General features: G+C 42.6%; 1 protein-coding gene across 1 annotated transcript in view; it reads right to left on the reverse strand.

Annotated features, from left to right (window-relative positions):
* Positions 1 to 1017: 1017 nt before the first annotated feature.
* LOC311001602 (protein Dok-7-like) overlaps positions 1018 to 20257 on the reverse strand; it is a 41705-nt gene continuing 22465 nt past the window's right edge. Inside the window, exons 9-12 of the mRNA XM_083992705.1 lie at positions 18434 to 18522; positions 16404 to 16470; positions 6005 to 6184; positions 1018 to 1650 (exon numbers count right to left, since the gene is read on the reverse strand). Coding sequence (XP_083848831.1) covers positions 1514 to 1650; positions 6005 to 6184; positions 16404 to 16470; positions 18434 to 18522 — 473 coding nt within the window. The 3' untranslated portion in view covers positions 1018 to 1513. The remainder of the gene's footprint in view (positions 1651 to 6004; positions 6185 to 16403; positions 16471 to 18433; positions 18523 to 20257) is intronic.

Genomic DNA, 20257 nt, shown 5'->3' on the forward strand with positions numbered 1-20257 from the left:
CTAACTCCTTTCAAATTGTGCATCAGTCTGAAATTACTCCATCATAGTGTTGAATGAAAACAGACATCATTTGTATATATTATGGTACCAAACCAGTTTATAATTCTACATGAGTGGGGGAGTCCCATATATATAATCCATCTCTAGAAGACCTCAACACACACATCAAAGCTGTTGTTAATGTTATAAATAATTTACAAGAAACATTGTATTACAAGGAATAAAATATCGCCTTACATCTTTACTGTACATATATAATGTCTTCACATGTATATTTTACAATATACAGTCCTTATCACCAACATAGAAAGAAACAGTACCGATTATCAAAATAAAGTGAAGCGTATGAGACAAAAACAATATATAGTCTAAGATGAGGAGCGCTACACAACACAAACCAAATTGTAATTGCACTTCCAGTTAAAATGTCTATGTTGCACACACATATTAAGGAATACTAATGAAAATGATGAGATTTGAACCATTTGATTGAGTTAATGAAAAAAACAAAAAACAGAATACATAATTATGAAAAACAACAGCCAAGAGTGTCAGTCAGTTTTTGGAGACATCTGTTGTTTGAGAGAGTAAAAAAAACCCAGAGACATTCAGCGTCCTCTCTGTTTTGCATAATTTATGGAGAGTTTTGCTACAGTAAATCCCAGTCTATATGACACAGAAAAACACAGTAGCAGCATTGGGATTCTGTTGATGACAAACACACATCCATTAGTTATACCCAGGCAAACAAAACTCAACATGCGCAATATGGAAGGAATATCCAGAGCCATCGATTCGCCCGCTCTACAGTGAACAAACATAAATCTTGTCATGGTGAACTAGCCTGAAATGTGAAGCGTTTGGCGTAAGACTGGATGAAGTTTTTTTTCTTTTTTTCCCCTAATACATTGATAAAGAGTTCTGCATAGCTGGATGTGCAATTACTGACCACTGAGGAATAAGTGAGTGTGAATAAACATCATCGTCCAACTCCCCCCGCCCTCTCCACCACCCCGCCTTGTTCTCCCAGATGAGGACAAAAAAACGTCGTAGTGCTTGTTATTACGGAGTGAGCTGTGAAATGCCTCTGCTCTGGGGGTTTATCGGCGCTGGTGACTCAGCTCAAGACTGGCACATCTTCCTCCAAGTTTGCCCGAGGCTCCGGTGCTGACATAATGCCACTTAATGAGATGCCCAAAGTCCACAAAGGAGAGCGAGACTGAAATGTTGCTCCTGATCCCGAGCCAAACCTCCTGAGCCAAAGGAGGCTCCGTCTTCCTGTTGCTCAGCGAGTACAGTAACAGGTCTGAAACTAAACAACACGGACACTGTGCAGATGACATTTGCTAGGATTTTGGGTATATGCCGACTTAAAGAGAAAAAAAAAATTAAAAGATGGAACAGAAGAGTCAGCTCGGTGAGTCTCAGAGTAAAACTCAGAGCTGTACTTTTGGCAAACCTTTCACTTTGATGTCTTTGTCCTACTGAGATCATGAGTTCAGCGATGAGGAAGTCAATGTGGCGTCCCCTTGCGTAGTAGCTCCAGAGTGTGCAGGCCCTCCTGTCGACCCAGGGCGTGCTGCGTGCCCACTTTGTGGGCCGTTTCTGTGGCTGTGATGTCAATCTGGGCGTATTTGGTGGAGCTCTTCCCTGTCGAGACACATAGACAAATCAGCTTGATATTTAATTTTGTCTGACAAAGACATAACATTTGAATGCTTCACAAGAGTTAGATGAGAAGTTCGATACCACTCCGGTTAGATTAACACCTATATATGACGTTATCACTACCAGCAGGGTAGCTTAGCCTAGTTTAGTATAATTTTGTATAATTATGTAACATTACAACAAATGAAGCAATTTTTTTCTTTTGAAATCACTCCGCCCAGCAGCCGTGTCAGGAATGTAGTTCCAGCTGCATTTGCCTCGAAAACAACTCAGTCTCGTAATGTTACATTATTATTTCATAGTGTGGTGAATGTGCAGGTCACAACTTGTCCCTGAGAGCGTTTTGGAGTTGTTGGATTGTGTATTTTATGAGTTTTGAGGGACAGGGGACCTGTACCGTTCACCTCCATTGTGTTCACTGAGCAGCTTGCGTCTCTGCCCCGCTGATCTCAAAACAACATGCACCGATAATTAAAGGGAATGAACCTACTGCTATGACTATAGGGATTATGGCAATAGGAGAATTTGCCAAAATGTTGAACTATCCTTTTAATTAATACACAACTGGAAGTGTGATATGTGTGAGATGTTGTCTTTCAGAGTTATGAGCTGGACTATTTCTTGCCTACCAGCAGCAAACATTTAGAACACTTTCTGAACAAAGCGAAAACGAGACAGAACATGATCATTAATTAGCTGCAGAGATGTTTGTCTAAATATATTGGTGGGTTTTATTTCCTTCAGACAGAGCCGTGCTGCTAACTGCTTCTCTGTTTCCACTCAGTTTTAGACAGGAGCAGTGCCAGAGCTCTCATCTAAATCTCAAACAAAGAGGATATAAGCCACCTTCCTCCTTTATTTCGCAACTGTTTTCTGTTTTATTCACAGGCTCCAGCTTCTAAAATATGAAACAGTTCTGATTTTCTGTGACCTCCTTTGGATGTAATACAACTATCAGTGATAATATTTTGTCATTTTGTTGCCCAAAGAACAAATTCTGCTAATTTAAGGAGAATTTTCTTTAACATTCTTGTCACACGCATGAAAAGAAAAAAAAACTCTGAATTTTAACAACTAATTAACGTCCAAACAAAGTGAAGTGGATCCGTGCCCTGTGTGGACCTGACGGCTTGAGGTAAGCGACCGAGCGTCACCACGCGCAGCAGAGGAACATACAAATGAGTGCAGCTGGGGACCTTTAACATTCCCCTCACGTGCGCTCCTCTCCATATGCACGTCACCGGCATTAACATAATTTGATGCCCACTCTTGTGTGAAAATCAAATAAGCAAAGACGTCTTGGTTTAATCACGGTCGCATGTGAACGAACGTCACCGAAATGCACATCACTGTATTGTTGCCTCCTGTTTGAATTATGTTTTACACTCCCGTTAAAAGTCGAGGAAATCAAAAGGCCGCTCCTCACGATGCATCAATGCTCCCTGGAGGTGGATCCCATTAGAACCAGTGAATTCACAGCTGTCATCTGAATGCCCTGTGACCCTCCCTCCTTCAGCGGCGAGATAGGACACCGCACCCCCCCACTCCCAGGTGACAGATTAATGAGCCCGCTTGCCAGAATATCAACTGTATTGCCGACATCAGATATTAACCTCTCTTGTGTCAGAGCTCGAGCGAGGTCCTCGTATTCCCGAGGGCAATGACGCTAATAGCCGACTTGTCTGTCAATTACAGCTCCGTCCCGCGTCTCCGATGACAAGGACTCAGCTGTCTTTTAGTGAGACGAGACCAAATCGGGCCGCGATCGTTCCCGTAAACTGATGGAGTAAAATGGAATTACGGAGCAATCTGTGTTTCTAAAGCGACTCCTCCACCTCACTTGATATTGATATCCTGGCTGATCTGAAATTGGCTCTTTTGTATCTGTCTGCAGGTTTTAACAGGAGAAGAAACAGAATACAAACAGAATTAATAAAAAACCTTGTACACAGCGAGAACAAGGACGAGAACTCGGGGCCGTTTCAGGTCGGTTTAATCAGGTCAGGGGGATTTTCTTTTAAATTCAAACCTTTGTCAATCTGTCAATAGAAACTAATGAGAATATGTAATAGCATTGTATACGAGCAAACTGTATGACGATTGTATAATGTAGTGTATTAGTATGAGGTTTTGTGCTTATTTGTGTGCTGCTGCCAATTCAGTCCGTATACTGTAGTATACAACAACACAGCACTCATTGATGTGACCTAAATATCAAACAACCCACCAGGGTATTTGGATATCAACTATTATTGAAACAACACATTCATTCATCAGCAGCATGTATGAGGTTTGAGAGACTTCGTGGCATGCCGAATCAATCATCAACAGATCGCCCGGGGAAACACACTTTAAATATAACACTGAATATCAAATATAATTGATTCTGTTAAAAAGAGTATACAAAAAATGAGCTCCCCGTTTATTATATCACCACCGCCCTGGCTCAGCTGGAAGCTCCATTCAACTGAGAGGTTTTGTGGGCTTCGGTATTTTAATTGTCACGTCTCGTCACGGCAGCTAATACCTGTCAGTCGTTCTCCTCTCTCGCTCTAACAGCTGCCTCGGGGTCTGGATGTAGTTCCCCGTCCACCATCATCCTGTTATAACACCTGCCACTGTAACATCCACCCGTCCTACTGGAGGATGTGATGTTCCTGAGTCACAGCCCAACTTTCTGCAGCTGAAACTATTCTCTGTTTATTTCTGTCATGGCACAGAGCTGCTCTGATGACATGTCACTGACACATGTGCTGTTAAGTTTCTAATTGTTTTGGGTCCCATAAAACAGATAATAACTGCTTCATTTGATGATTTTATACAGATTCCATACACTATTATTGATTAAAGCAGAAGTAAGCGATCCGGTCGTTTTGGCTAATGCTGCGTTCCAGGCAGGCTTTTGAAACCGTAAATTACAGCTTCAAGTCACGACTTTGTAGCGTTCCAGGCAACCCACTCGTGTTTTTCCGACCTGTTTTACCTGTGAAAGTCACTATAACGGCCACTCGTAACTTCCGACCCGTGAACTCGTACCAGATCCAACTGGTATGACTTCACAGGTCGGAAATACACGAGTTACGGGCTGCCTTGAACGCACCATAACGTCTTGTCAGCCGATGGAGTTAGCAGCCCCCGCCCTCGTCATGGATCTATTGGTCCTCGTCCCTATGTCACCACATTCAGGCGCATCCCTTGGCTGCAGACACAGCCCTTCATGCCGTTCTCTCTCCTCATTGGATAAAACTTGTAGGATACGAGAAAAGTTTTCTCCTCGGCTCAGAGCAGAGCAGAGTGACTGACAGACCCGTGTTTCGGTCCAAACACTCTATATAAGTGATTGCTGTCGGAAGATATAACTATTTAAGACTTATATTAACACAAAAATATCGCTTACTTCTGCTTTAACTTTTATCCTTTCATTCATGTCTTGGGTTTTTCTTTGATTGTAACCATCCATCATATCATGTGATCCCTCTTGAAAGCACATTTCTTGTTAAAGCAGATATCAGCTTCACGGCCGTTTCGGCTAATGCTGCGTTCAAGGCAGGCTTTTGAAACCGTAAGTTACAGCTTCAAGTCACAACTACGACTTGGTAGCGTTCCAGGTAACCCGTAGCTCGTGTTTTTACCATCCTGTTGTCTGTGAAAGTTCCCTATAACGGCCACTCGTAACTTCCGACCCGTGAACTCGTACCAGATCGAACTGGTATGACTTCACAGGAAGGAAAAACACAAAGTACGAGTTTCTTTGAACGCACCATGAGTTAGCAGCCCCCGCCCTTGTCAGGCATCAATTGGTCCTCGTGCTACGTCACCACATTCACGCGCATCCCTTGGCTGCACACACAGCCCTTCATGCCGTTCTCTCTCCTCATTGGATAACACTTGTATCCCACAAGGAAAATTTTCTCCTCGGGTTACAGCAGAGCAGAGTGACGGAGAGACTCGTGTTTAGGCTGAAATACTTCATGTAAGTGATTGCTGACGGAAAATAGGACTATTTAGGACTTATATTAACAAAAACATTCCACTGATATCTGCTTTAAATAAATAAAGTAAAATTTGCAGAAGTTATAAGGAGCTGATGATCAACTCTCTCTAATGTGCAGCTCCTCATGAACAGATGGTGTCCGTTGGTTTGAAGCGAGCGATTTATGTGCGTGCAACTTGGTGAGAGGTCAGAGAAACTGAGTTAGAAAGACTCTGGATTTTAGGAAAAGAAGATAAAGTGACCCAGTGATGATGTTAATGTTACCTAAACCTAACCCCTAATTGTACAATTGCAGAGATAACCAATTTTACCTATCAGAGGTTATTTCAGATGCATCCTTACTCTGAGCTGGTAGATGTGCAACAGTTCCTCGGCCGCCCGGCCCCGGCTCCTGCAGCTCCAGCTCCATGTAGTTGAGCTGCTTCTTAGACGTGGGACTAACGGGAATATTCACGTACGTCACCCCCTCGCTGCACGGCCTCTCAGCCAGCGGAGCCTCGGGGGGGAAAACGAACACTGCCCCTGTGAATAAGAGAACAAAACTGTGTTAATTCAGCTGAGGTGAACTTCTGTGAGGTTTTTTTGTTTCTGAAGGTGTGAGCATCTATTTTTAATCAGAAATCCCCTGAAGAGACCAAAGCAAACAAGTGATTTATCCCACTGACAGGATTTGGCTGTGTACAGTGGGTACTAGTTTCATTTGGACGTTTCCCTCACGGAAAGCGTGATTCACGCGTTGCGTGAAATTGTAGGTCACACTGTAGCCACTAGGTGGAAGCATCGTACTGAGATGCAGCTCAAAAGATTTGGGGGTAATTCCACGTTTGACCACAACGTAGCTGCAATGGAGAGTGGCGCTGTTCATATGCCATAGGTACTTAATTTGCAGCTGTGGTCGAGAGAGCTAGAGAGTGGATGGAGAGAGGGACCGCTACGCCGGTCAATCAGATCAATGTTGTTGTTTTATTGTTTCACAGTGGTTACAGTAGCCTACGTTCAACAGGATCAGTGGTTCTCAGCCTTTTGGGGGTCCCCTGCATATTTTTGATCTCTCCTGTAGCCTGGCTGGGTGGCTCCAAGTTTGAGTAGTTTGTTTGAGTTCTGCAAGTTCTGGTGAATGTAACAATCCACTCATAGCCCACGATCGCTACGTCTGTGCCAGCAGCCTGGACCCGATGCTGCTGGACTCACGAGCGGAGCAATAATGCACATCTGTCAGCAGCTGCTCTTGAAGGGACAGATTAGATGCTGATTTTGTTAACAGTGACTTTGTTGCATCCAAACATTTAGCATATCTGTCGGGTGCTGTCTCTTATCCGGTACAAAGTGGGAGATGACAGAACTACTTTAATCGAGGGAAAGCTACATTGTTGCGAGTTGACTCCGGCCGGCGTGTGCACATGCACTAAGCCTGTGAATATTCTCATTTGTCCCGGACTCCCGGTCATAGTTATCTCAAGGAAATTTAAATCGAATGCAACTGGACTTGGTTATTTGTCTAGGTTTCACCTCTCATCCAAGAGGCTGAAGCATCTTGGATTACAAGTTACAGTTGCATTCGATTTAAATTTCCTTGAGATAAGTGCACACTGTTTCTGCTGTCAATCCGGTCATAGTTCATTTGTAACGTGTTTTCTTCATTCTTCATTAGGCTAATGTTAACACTAGAACCACCCAGATGGTCTCACACAGGCGTTTGTGTTTTTCTTACGTAAATGACTTTGTTTACATTAAAACTACAGGTCTCTCAGTCCGTGACTTTTCCATGTGTGATGGTTTCTGAAGCTACAACTTACACAAATGAAACATTCGATTTCTGGGCATTTATACTATAATATAATACTATATATAATAGGCTATATAGCTTATTTTTTTCTTCAATTACTGTTTTCATCTACAGTTATATTTATCATAATATGCCCAATTCGGGAGGGAGAGAGGGGGGGGGGGGGGTGCCGCGGTCACGTTACATAATGTAACAGTTTCCAGAAAAATACAAAACAGGATATTTATTCATGTTACCCTCTGTTTAGGTAGATAAAGGTCTCAGTCACATTTGAATAAAAATAATGCAATTAGGCTAAATATCATAGGATCTTTTTTTTTAAAGATAGGCCTATTTTATTTTTAGTTCCATAATTCAGAGATGATTTTCACTTAACGAAATGAAACGAAACAATGAAGCCTACAGTTTTGTCCTCCGGCTTATGAAAAGTGTGAGGAGAGGTAGCTATTGTAAGAACCGGTTTTTCTAAGCTGACTGAACAGCTGTGTGAAGTTCTGTGGGGGGCAGGGCTGTAGCCTACTTGAGTGAAGTATCCACAAGCACACCTATTGATCAGAGATAAATGAAGGTGCTAATGTGTCGCTGATGTGTCTATGGTCCTACATACCGCTGCATATAAACCCCACTGTAGCGATTTTCACCTATAGCCTCACTTTCAATAAAACACACACTAGCATTCTATAGCCTAATTGCAATCAGTGAAATATATGAAATCAATATAAAACACAATTTAAATATGAGAGTTGCTGTTGCTCTAGTTTAGTAGCGCTGCAGCTGCATTTGCCGTGCGCCCCTGTCTGTATGTGAACCTGTGTCTGTCTATGTGCAGGCAGAGATCAGAGATGGTGTTTTTTTTTTAATAACCATGCACCATCTCTCATCTCCGCCAGTCAGCCTCTCAACCTGCCGCCTCTCTCGCGTGCGGTGCCCGCACGTAAACACACGTGCCGTGGACACATTTATTTATTTATTTATTTTTTCTGTGGGAAACACTGATCAAGCTGTGCGTACGCACAACTCTCCGCAATATTCCATTGATACATCACACCGGACCCAAGAATGGTGCGGACATGAACACACCTCATATTCCACCCCCAGAATGCCTCACAACCATATATGGTCAGCACGTGCATAATTAAGTAGCCATGTGCGCTCTGTGGAGCGACAACAAAGTGACAACAAAGACAACGGGCGGAATGATGCTTCGGCGGACCTGCCCTCGCTTTTGAGGTTGGTTGTGAGAAAAATGCCTGCTGTCCAGACAACTGTGTTTCTTTTAAAGCACCCCTGCATTACACAAACACACACATACGGTATATATAGCCGCACATATAGGCTATATCAGTGATCGCCTCTGGGCTGGTTGCTCCTGCCCGGTCTGTACACTCCGCTCATCCTCACTTCAGCACCTGTCCTGGGCTGCACAGTGTCGGCTCGGCTCGCTCCTCGTTTTAAATGACTTTTAAAAGTAGCGTAAACAGCCTACTGTTCTCTGATTACTCATACGCGTATTTAGTTAGGCTATACGTTGCATTATTATTAGTTATAGGCCTACTTCATTCAATCAAAAAAAAAAAGGACGGTGGAGCGAGCCAACACAGCTGCTGAAGTGGGGAGAGGAGTGGAGAGACTGGGCGTCCGCAGGGTTTTTGCAACTTGCGGATCAGTAAGGGTCTCCTGATACCTGTGCGGGCCAGGACCGCGGAGGTCAGCGAGACAGAGAACAAGTCCGCCCCGGCTGTAGGCTAGTAATGCCTTGAGGAACGCACGTATCATTCCACCGCCGCATGCCGCCACAGAGTGAAGCCTCTTTCCCCAGAAGGAGGTCCAGGTTGAACACAATTAATAAACGCAGGTCCCAAATAAACGCAGGTCCCTAATAAACGCCTGTTGATTTGAGCGATTTAAGCAAATAAACGCCCGGGCCTACATTTGGTGTTTTACGGTAGGCTATTGCCCGTTCATTCATGAGAAATCATCCAGCTACACTCTCAGTCAAACAAGGTGGGGAATGAACACTACTGTAGCCTACAGTAGTTGGCTCATTTTAAAAACACACCGGCAGCATCACCCACTGAGTTAATTAACTGCTGTGTAGAAAACCACGCTGTGGTCCGTAATCGCAGTGCAGATGGGTGTGTTTGGAGCTGACAAGAGGATCGATAAAAGAGAGTGAGACGTATAGCTGCCGTCGTTACATTTTTCTCATGGAAAAACTATAGGCTACTGTATTATTATTATATTGCATTCCCCATTCGTGTTCACTTCTCCGTGCTGCTCTCTTATAGAGGCGCTCTGCTGCTCACAGATGCCACCTGGCGGTTGTTTGGGCACATTGCAGCTTCTGGTGAAAACACAATTACTCCTCCACAAAAAATCCGCGTGAGCCTCCCGTGACTCACGCGTGAATCTCGCGTGAAACCGTCCAAATGAAACTAGTACCCACTGTAGTAGCAGCCTGATACTGTTACACTGTAAATCCAGCCAAAAAAAAACCATAAAAGAAATGTACACTTGCACTTTTGGATGATTATTCTTTCATGATGATCAACACAGACAAGTATTCACATCATTTTCATTAAAAATCCCACTTTAACGCAACATCACGGCTCTTTGGGATTCGTTAATATTGAAAAGATAAAGACTAAGTGTTGGCTTTTTTTTTAAACAATCACTTCAAACAGGATTTGTTTTGTTGTCATCATGACCTTAATTAAAAGATAATAACGACGAAGAATTAAAGGATAAGCCTGGTGTTATTTTTAATTCTTTGTCATTACAACCTTATTCAAAAGCTGGACGACTTCCCCTCCAGGCCGAGCAACTCTTGAGGCTCATGTGTTTATTAGAGTCGTTCAAATGCAGCCACAAAGCGACAATATTCAGTTTCAGCAGTGAAGCACAGAAGCAGATAAGACATCAGCAGCAGCAGCAGCAGCAGCAGCAGCAGCAGCAGCAGCAGCAGCGGCAGCACTGGAACACAGTGTATCCCACTGAATTGCCCTTTTCCCCCAGAGGCTAATTATGCATAATTAGCTCATAGGCCCCAGAGATAAATTATTAGATACATTATAGTCATTCTGTGCCATGGGGTAGTAAAACTCTAACTTATTGCCCTTTTAATTAAACCATCAAGCTATTTTGTCAAGTCCATCACGCTGCTGCAAACTGTGTGCACAGCTCCGTGTCGGATCCACCTCTTTGAAATAATTTCTAGGGTGTTTTATGTGTCTTCAACAAACATCCTGGTTGTTTTTTACTAGTTTTTCTAGGATTTTTCCAACCAAACTGACAAAACAACCAACCTCAGCTGGTATAAATCAACAAATCAATTCTTTTTAACACTATTATTCATTCAACATCCTGACAACATACTGGAAAAACAGGCAGCCTGGCTGTAGTGTAAATGCACTGGTGCTCGGCCGATCTATCCATCTATCAAACTGTGCAGTCAGCAAAAAGAGGTGACAACTAAAAACTAAGAAGAAATGTGGCCTTCACCCACAGCTTTTCCTGTCAAACACACAAATTACAGCCACAGCGTTGCCTAAAGTGCGTTAGGCTTGTAATTTATTGTGTTTGATGAATGGTTTCCAGTGACAACAGGAAGCCCCTGTCGGCTTTACCTGTCATAAACCTAAAAGCCACCCGGGATAAAGAGGTACGGAGCGGAGTTCACAGCCGGCTGCATGAGTGCTGCTTACCTCGATATCTTGCTGATACAGAATCTGAGCAACCACATAAAGTAGGCGAACGTTTGAGCACTGCCATACGTAACCCTGTGCTTATGTCACACCAGCAAACAGCTGCAACCTTCAGTAGGAGGGGAAAGTACAGTCAAGGATATACGGGAATCTGTATAACCTGAATACTTATTTCTCTCCTGTGAATAATGAGAAGTAGGACATTTCTCCTGGGAATACATTTTTCTAATGTAACAAACAGAAACTCAAATAAAAAGTAGCCTACCAGTGTTCAAACATTTAAACCTGTGTACAATCACATTTTACATGCTTAAGTACTAAACAGGCAAATCCAGCCATGGTTATAATTCAAAGTTTGAGATTTAAAAACACGTTTGTCAACACACACAGTTCATATGCTCACGAAGTTGAACATGGACGGATACTGAAATGTATGTAACGTGAAAAATATAACTTTCCACTTGGATCACTTTCTTTCTTAGATGGATTAAATCATCATCATCATCTTCTAGAGCTCAACACTAATGTCCTAAAATGCCTCCTCCAATATATTAGGTTTTTTATTGTTAAAACATTGTTATCATCTTCAAAAGCCCAGCACCAGTATGTAGATTTGGATTAAAACCATAGTGGTGAGGAGATACCAGCTCTGCAAACCTGATGCAAACCTGCATTGCATATTTAAACAAACACTTCAGATGTGAGCATCATTCACCTTATCTTGTGTTTGTTATTGATTAAGTGCTGACGTTTGAAGATTAAAGAGCATATCTAGATCACTGAAAACACATTTTACTGCCACGTGTTGGACGATCCCAACAGCAGCAGTCAACCTTCAACCCGAGGACGAACTTCGGCTGAAGGCGTTCGCAGCTGGAAACACTAATGAGGGATCTATACAACACAATGGCTGCAGTGCAATACACCTGCACCAGTAGATCAAATGTATTTGGATCCAGCTTTGTGTTGTATTGACGTAGATGCAGTGCTGTAGACTCTGTTCGATACTGGGTATTTTCTAACAAAAATAATTCACCTGCTATCAACTGTTTCTAAATAGCGGCGGCAGCAGCAGCAGCGGCCATTACCCACAGCTCAGAAGCACGAACCCCGGGGGACACTAGTACAATCAGTGAGAGGCCATTAGACGCCAGCAGAGTCTCCGTGGTTGCGGCCTTTGGCAACATCTAAGAGGCCTGATACCTAATTGATCAGACACCAATCCCTGGCTGAAGTGTGGTGTTTCATAATGGCTGCCATTACAACGGTGGGTTTGCCCACAGCTCCAAGGCTGGGGGGGCTTTTTTCCGATAATACACTTTGTCAAGCCTCCGAGGACAAAACTTGGCAGAGCTCAGTGACCCGGACTCAACGTCAACTGCTGTTTGAGGGAAACATGGGTCTAATGATGGCTGTGTCTTCAGGGTAAGAGACACATTGAAACTGTTTTTGTTTTTTTTATCCCTCACATGTTACTGCAGCAGGCAGATGTTAAACTGAAAACATACTGCCTCTACAACACATTCAAGTCCAAATTTATGCAATGTTACCTCACTAATCTTTGTTATGAAGAATACAATTGCATCTTACTACAAGAACTTCACTGTAACAACACTATTTTAGCTTCTTAGCTTCGTCTAGCCCAGCCAAAATGAGTCACTGCTTATGTAAAGACCTAATTATTAATCCCTCACTGGCTTCCCAGTTGAAAATGTGCACAATCAAGCAAGAGGTTATCACTACCAGAGACTGAATCCAGGCCACTCCAGTGTCAACTACATTGTTTTTACCCCCAATAACAATGACACGTACAACAGCACACCTACACAAGACTGAGACCCTGAGATGTTGGCCATGGTATGTCGTCCCTGCACTCAAAAGCATTTCTACCTCTGCTAAAAGGCAGCACTCAAAAGGCAGAGTGCAAAACAAATGGGGATAATGACACATAAGATCTGATCTTCAAAGGCAGTCATGGTGTTTTACGAGCAAAAAGTGGCAGTTGTGTGAAGAACGAAAAGAGAAAGCATCGTTGTTGTCAGGCTGTCATTTTTAGAAAGTTTGGAGAAAAAAAGACCAGTGCAGTTCATCGCTACCACTTTCCAAAATGACGCTTGAAGATCACAATCAGAGTGACATCCGCACAGACGATCAATTTATCAATGAACAAAGCCAAACCAGTCACTCAGTCAGAACAAAACAAATGGTTCAGGTTCATTCATGGCTCCTGGACAGAGCGAGGCACTACGACTCCCCAGGTATTCATCACACAGGATGACATCCTTTAAAATGTATACGGGGCTGTCGAGCGTCATCAGCATCACCACCGTCTTGCACAGGGTCGTGTGCAATGAACCAGAAAAATTGCCATCATTGAACGGTGTGTGTCAGGCCTTGAAGACAAGGTGGTGCCAAGGTAAAAGTGTCTGAACAGAAACCTTCATGCCTTCAGTACAACCGTCATTTTCAAAGCGGGGTTCACCGACCCCCAGGGGTTCTTTAAAGGGTCCCTGGGGGGTCCCCAGCAAAACACACAGACAGAATACAAGACTATTATTAACACGGATCTCAAACTATTTCTGTAATAAAGCATCTTCAAGCAAAACTCTCATCAGATGGGGGGCGGGTCCTTCGTCTAATTTGTCAGTGGCTCTGGAGTTGAAAAAGTTTGAGAACCTCTGCTCTAGAAAAGTCTGCATACCTCTGTGGCACCTTAAAAAAAGTTAATATAATCAATCTTAGCTGCTGACTGCACTGGTTTATTAAATCAGCTGTTTTAATATGAGATTTAAAAATACTTGAACATCGCAAGGAACATTTTGATCGAATGCCATCAAGCCTGAGCCGCTGGACCTGGCCCACCTCCTGCACGTCCCCGTCCATTAACTGCCTACTGAGGCAGGATGATGGGGAGAGATGACATGGGAGCAGAGCTGTGTGTGTGTGTGTGTGTTTACTTACGTGAACATGAGTGATGGGTTTGGTGCCACATTGTGACAGCTGCTGGGACTTTGTAGAGCAGGTGTGCATTAGACTGAGGGCATGTTTCTGGGTGTGGGATGCTTAAGTGGCCAAATGTCCCCTGACAACTGTCCTCTCACCTCACATCAGGGCAGGTATCCCGTCACGCATCAGCGCACTCTGTTTGGTTACGTATACGGCGCGTCTCCCCTCGACACAATTGGCTCTTGCGTAACTCAAGTTTACGGGGGTTACATAAAATGCAGATGAAGAAACGACGGTTCGCTCGGCAGCGAGCCACTCTGCCTTCACGACGAGGAGGAGTAGGAGAGGTCGCTGAACCAGGTCCTTTATTCTGAATGACATTAATTGCAACTCAGATGACATGTGATGTGACTCATACCTGTGCGCACTTCATCTGACGATGACGAAAATGGAAGTCATTCCAGCTGTCACCTCTACTTAACCCCCGGCTTGTGACTCTTATAAATTCTGATTACGTTCAAGACACAGAGCTAAGATTCAGTTTTTCTTTATCACATTATCGTATGTAACAACCTGCAGAGGTCATGTAACAACACTTAATGCTGCTGTGACAGTATTCCACAATCCTCAGAGATGCAGCAGAGACGTAACACAAATTCAACCCTTTGTAACGCTAAAAGACACTGAAAGCTCAAAATTTCATACATAATGTGTTTAAACACCACAATTTGAATAGAGCATTAACACACTCCGATATGTTGACCTTTGACCTGGCCCATAGTTTGAATCAATTCCTGGAAATGAATCAGCTGCTGTCTCTGCTAACAGTTCTCAGTCACATGATGCTGTTATGTTATTATTTGAGCATATTTTCTTTAATGCTAAATGCAGTGAGGTCTTTTAAGGTTTCTGAAGAATATTAGTTTTTTTTCATGTTTCATAAAGTTACATTTGCATAAAGCAGCATATTTGAATGTTATTATTATTTTATTATACACTTTGTTAAAAATGTACATTTTTAACAAATAATAAATGTATAATTGTAATTAATCATGAATTTATAATTAATCATGATAAGCTATGGATCCTCATGTAAAAATAAAGATTAAATATTATACTGGGTTGACAGCCCTTATGAAAAAATAACAATAGTAGTCTTGATTTATGAAACATGGCTGTGGCTTAGGAAACAGGTTAATGATTATTCAGTTTTTCCTACTGTCATGAGGACTCAGCTCTCCCTCTGAAACACAACAGACTGCATTTCTACACTACACGCTGACTTACATCGTTGATCATTAGCTATTAAAAACACATCAAGGGAGACACTTTAATTAATAACCATGAGGATAAAACCACATTTTGGTTCAGATTTTCATTCATTATTAAACAGATATGTATATTTTTTCTGTCCAGTTTACACCTTCAACAGGAGCGAATGTCCTGGAGCTGAGAGGCACAGACATGACGGCAAAGTTTTTTGTAAACTGACACGTCTTTTCAAAGGATTTGTTGATATATATTAAAAAAAGGAATACAGCCGGGCTAACTTTTAAAAATTCTTCAGCAATGTGAGCCTTGAGCTACATGCACGTCAGACATGGTCCGTGAGGATTTTGTAAATTAAACTCAAAACAGCAGAAATGATCTATTCTCAAGGAAAAAAAAGCATCATTATTTAACTCAAATGTAACGATACCACATCACTATACCGTACCATACTCTGGTCACATTGCAAGAAAACTACTTTTTTCTGGCTAGGTGCAACTGCAAACTGAATTGCCCATTGGGATCAATAAAGTTTTCTCTCTCTCTCTCTCTCTTTTCAACTGTCTAGGCAAAATCCCATGCAGCACTGCACGTACTATGTGGAGGCAGCCACTCTATAAACATCTTCCTGTCAATGTCACAGTCCATTAGCCTGGAAAAAGTCAAGGAAACATAACTTGCGTGGTGTTGGTGTCAGTTTGTGAATGTTATTCCTGCCTGACCGTGCCGCTGTGCCATTTCCTATTTCCTACATTTTATTTCTGTCAGCAGGTGATGCGTTCGTGGCTATGTTGATTCAGGTGTATGAGTCATCAATTTAATTCACTTTCTGTAAGTGGGGCCCGGGTATTGTGGGAAGCCTGGGTAATGCACAGCTGGAAGCACTCAGAGCACTTACAAATAACAAAAAAAAGAAAAAAAGAAACGGTCCATTGTGGAAGAAAACAGAATGCATTTGTGCAGGAGAGACAACAATCTGCATATGTCGGGTTTAAAAAACTGAACCTCATTATGTGGTGATGTCAGCCTCACTCACCTTCAGAGTCTTGAAGGAACCTCTGCTGACCACAGCTGCCCATTAACTCGTACTTTTTTCCCTCTGCCTGCAAGAGACACACACAAACACACACATAGAGTGAGCACTGTTGATATTAATTTGCAGTGAGTGACTGTAGCCACCACATACGTTTATTACATAAGACGTGTGACGAGGACTCAACAGTTCGGTGGATACGTCAGGAGTATTTACGGGCAGAGGCTGATATTCAGGATTCACCGAGAGCTCAGGGCTGCGTCTAACATGTGGAAACGCCGTTGTGCGCGATGTCTCATCAATATGGACGGACAGCCGTGCCTTCCAAAATAAAAGTCTCCGACTCCAGACGGCCACTCTGTAAGTGCAGCTATTGTGGTGTGAAACGACTGTTTTTAGTCACACTGTGGATATCTGTAACGAGTGGTGACTGATGACTCTCAGAGCTCAGGTTTTAATCCAGTAGATGCTGTGGAGTGAGCTCAGACTGGGACACTGTGGTGGGATGACAGTTGGTGGATTTACAGTGGACCTGAGGGGTTAACAGTGGTCCTACAAATAGACGTCTGTAGAATAGATGTTGATTTATAGTTTAGGAGCCAATTTCACCCATAAAAGCTAAGTGCATGTGTTTTATAAGATCAGATCGTATCATGCTTTTTATCCACAGGGACAGTGAGACGATATGATTTATAGAAGTGGAGTTACATCCTGGTGACTTGTGACATTATATTGTATCATGTCTCATTACAGAGTAAGACACTACTGTGGTGCAAAGGCTGTTTATGTTCATACATTGTGGTGATGGTACTGAGCAGTGTCTGTGTCTGAAAGTGAAAAGACTCCAGAGAGTTTCTTAATGTTGTCTACACTCTCATCACTGGCACCACAGGCCTGCAGAGGAAAACACAAGCGGCCAATCACAGTTCTTGTGGTCTCCATGTGGTTTCCCCTCTGCTTGTCTTCCTATCATTTACTGCACTACTCCATTTTTGAGGAGGCACATCAACTATGAAATCATCTGCACAGCATAACCCTGGTGCCTGCACACTGACCCACTGTAGGCAGGCACAGCTGTAAATCCACACTTCCAAAAACCTGAACCTATTAGTACAAAATGGGAACCCGAAAACAGTGATTTTAAGCCATTAAGCTGCAAAGTAGGTTTTCCATGTGTAATTTACTCAGGCACTTACTCCAGTTCAGACCAACACACTTGTGCAATACACTTAGGCACTTTTTTCATTTACCTGACTGTTTTTTTTCCTTTTAAGTTGGTTTTTATTCAAGCTTATTTGCATTTTTTATTCCCTCCTTGCCACATATTGTGCTCCCTTGTTTGATAATGTGAGTACAAATGTTTGTCTTGTTAAGTCGGTGACTGTAAGAACTGAATTGCCCCTCTGAGGGCAATTTAGTGGGACAATTAAAGCATCTGAATCTATGCAGCCAGTGCAAGAAGTAAATATAATATAGTAAAGTATTTTCAAAAGTCACATTTTCACTATATAAAAAAATTATGTACACGTAGATAAAACTAACAGGTCTGTAAATACACTGCTTCTATGAAGGGAGGAGACACTAACCTACAAACTACTACAGCCTCTATCAACACCTCCATGAAACAACAGAAAGCAGCATCACAGCATTCAGGTCATATTGTCCAACTGCTGCTGATCTTTTCCTGCTGAATGGTCTTCCTCCGAGGACAACACACGTCTCTCTCACCACACGATCACACTGAAGCTCGGATTATCCACAGATGGGATAATTAGCCGGACACCTCTCTCAAAACGCTGAGTGAACAAACTTCCTCTTGTTCAATTACGGATATTGCTCTTACGACTTTTTCACTTGCGCCGCTTTATAAGCCGTTATTCCTTCTCCGTAATCCCTATTAATTGGTGCTCCCGTGATATCAGACCTTTACCCCCAAAAAATGTTTAGCTGAACTCGTAGCACAATGAGATACACAGTCAAAATGTGTGAGCGGTTGATAGCATAAAGCGGATTAGAGTTTTGGATTGGCCTACCTCGGAGCTTCTCTCCGGCGCCCGACTCTCCATGATCTCATAAGCAGGATCAGCTCTGCGTCTTTCCTCTTTGCTATTAAGCCTTTTGTCTGGTGGGAATGAAAAAAATATAGTGTGTTTTAAATATATGAAACAAAACTGCATTTTTTTTGTGCCAGCAGAGGAAATAATCCCACACTGTGGTTTTGAAATCCATTTGTGAATCAAAGCAGACCGAGTGCACTCTGGGTATAAATGCATGAATTCCTGCAGATCCACTGATGGGAACAAATGACAGTGGATTGATCTGTCATCTCATAAAACCACAAAACTATTACACATGGGAAAACAGCATCCCTCCGCTGCCTGCTGCTGGGAATAAGGGATGTATTAATCACAGCTAATGTAAAGTACATACAAGTCTGCATGCTGGTAGAGAAATTTGACATGCTGCTGAAAGTTTAGTGTAAAAAACAACCACTGTTACTTTCAGTTTCATCATCTGGAAAAAAAAAGCTTCATATTTTATTTTAACAGCTTCATCAGCATTGATGATATAATCTGACATTAATCCTATTCTAAAGACAGTGGCATTAACGTTGCAGCCCAGCTGATGGTGGATTTTTAAGGTCAATAACAGATTACTGTCAATGGAAAAAAGAAAGAGATGTACGGTATCAATTTTTTTCCACATAAACTCATGACAATCTTTGCTTAAGAATTTCTCTTGACCACAGTTTGACTTCTACAAACTATTACATTCTGGGTTGTATTAAACACATTTTTGACAGGTTTTTCCTGTGATTTCTTCTCATTTAAGAGGCAAAAAACTCTAAAGCAGCCTTTACTGACAATTAAATTTGGCTCTTCTTGGATTATATGGGTTATAATTGAAAAGAAAGACAGAATTACAACTTTAGTTGTAAAAAATATTTGGCATCAAAGGTGTTATAAATATTAATGGTCCATCAATAAATGCTTAATAAGTAGTGATAGTTTGATTGGGATCTCTGCAGCCCTACTCCAGAAGGAGACGGCTCACGTGGCCCAGTCGGTCAGAGGAACCTTAAAGAACCTCAAAGTTTTAGTAAACCCATTTATAACAACGGCCTTGTTAGAAAGTGTGAGGAAAGTTTGTCATTCTTCAATATCCACCAGTCAGGAGTTCATCTCTGAGTTTTACAAACTTTGCAGTAACTTCTATTCCCTGTAGTTTCCAGAGAACTCAAAGTGCTCAGCTGCAGCACTAAACAAACATCACAGAGTGTGAAGAGAAAACAAGCAGTTAATAAAACAAAAGAAGCCAAGAGGAAAAATGTGTGTGTGTGTGTGTTTTTTTTGATGACAAAGAGGAGGAGCAGGTCAGAATCAAAAAAGACTTGTCTCAGAGGACAGAGGAGGAAAGAGGAAGACACCAAAGGCATCGCTGAGGCTTTGTTATCAGTCGAAGAGGAAGCTGGTGAAGAGGCCTCTTACCTTCACTGGTCACTGAGCGACCATTCATCTCTTCATACTGACACCGGCCGTCCTGGCTGTGTGATCCATCACAGTGAGCTGGACCGAGCGGCTCCTCATTAACGGCTCCTTCGTGTTCTTGGCTTCTCTTCAGGTGCGGAAACGCTCGCGAAGCGAAAATGTTCCTGCTGCGGAACATTTCAGCAGGTAGGACCCGAGGAGGAGGCTGGCAGTGGTCTCTTAGACACTTCAGACAGTTTTCATAAATGACAGCTCTTCCTTCTTGCTGTGGGTCTTGTAATGGTGCACAGGTGCCGGTCGGTGCGGATCTGAGCTCATTTCCAAAAGCCGGGCTCATTGACTCATACAAGTTGAGTCCATTTGTCTTCG

This window comes from Trachurus trachurus (genome assembly GCF_905171665.1).
Source record: "Trachurus trachurus genome assembly, chromosome: 18".
Lineage (NCBI taxonomy): Eukaryota > Metazoa > Chordata > Actinopteri > Carangiformes > Carangidae > Trachurus > Trachurus trachurus.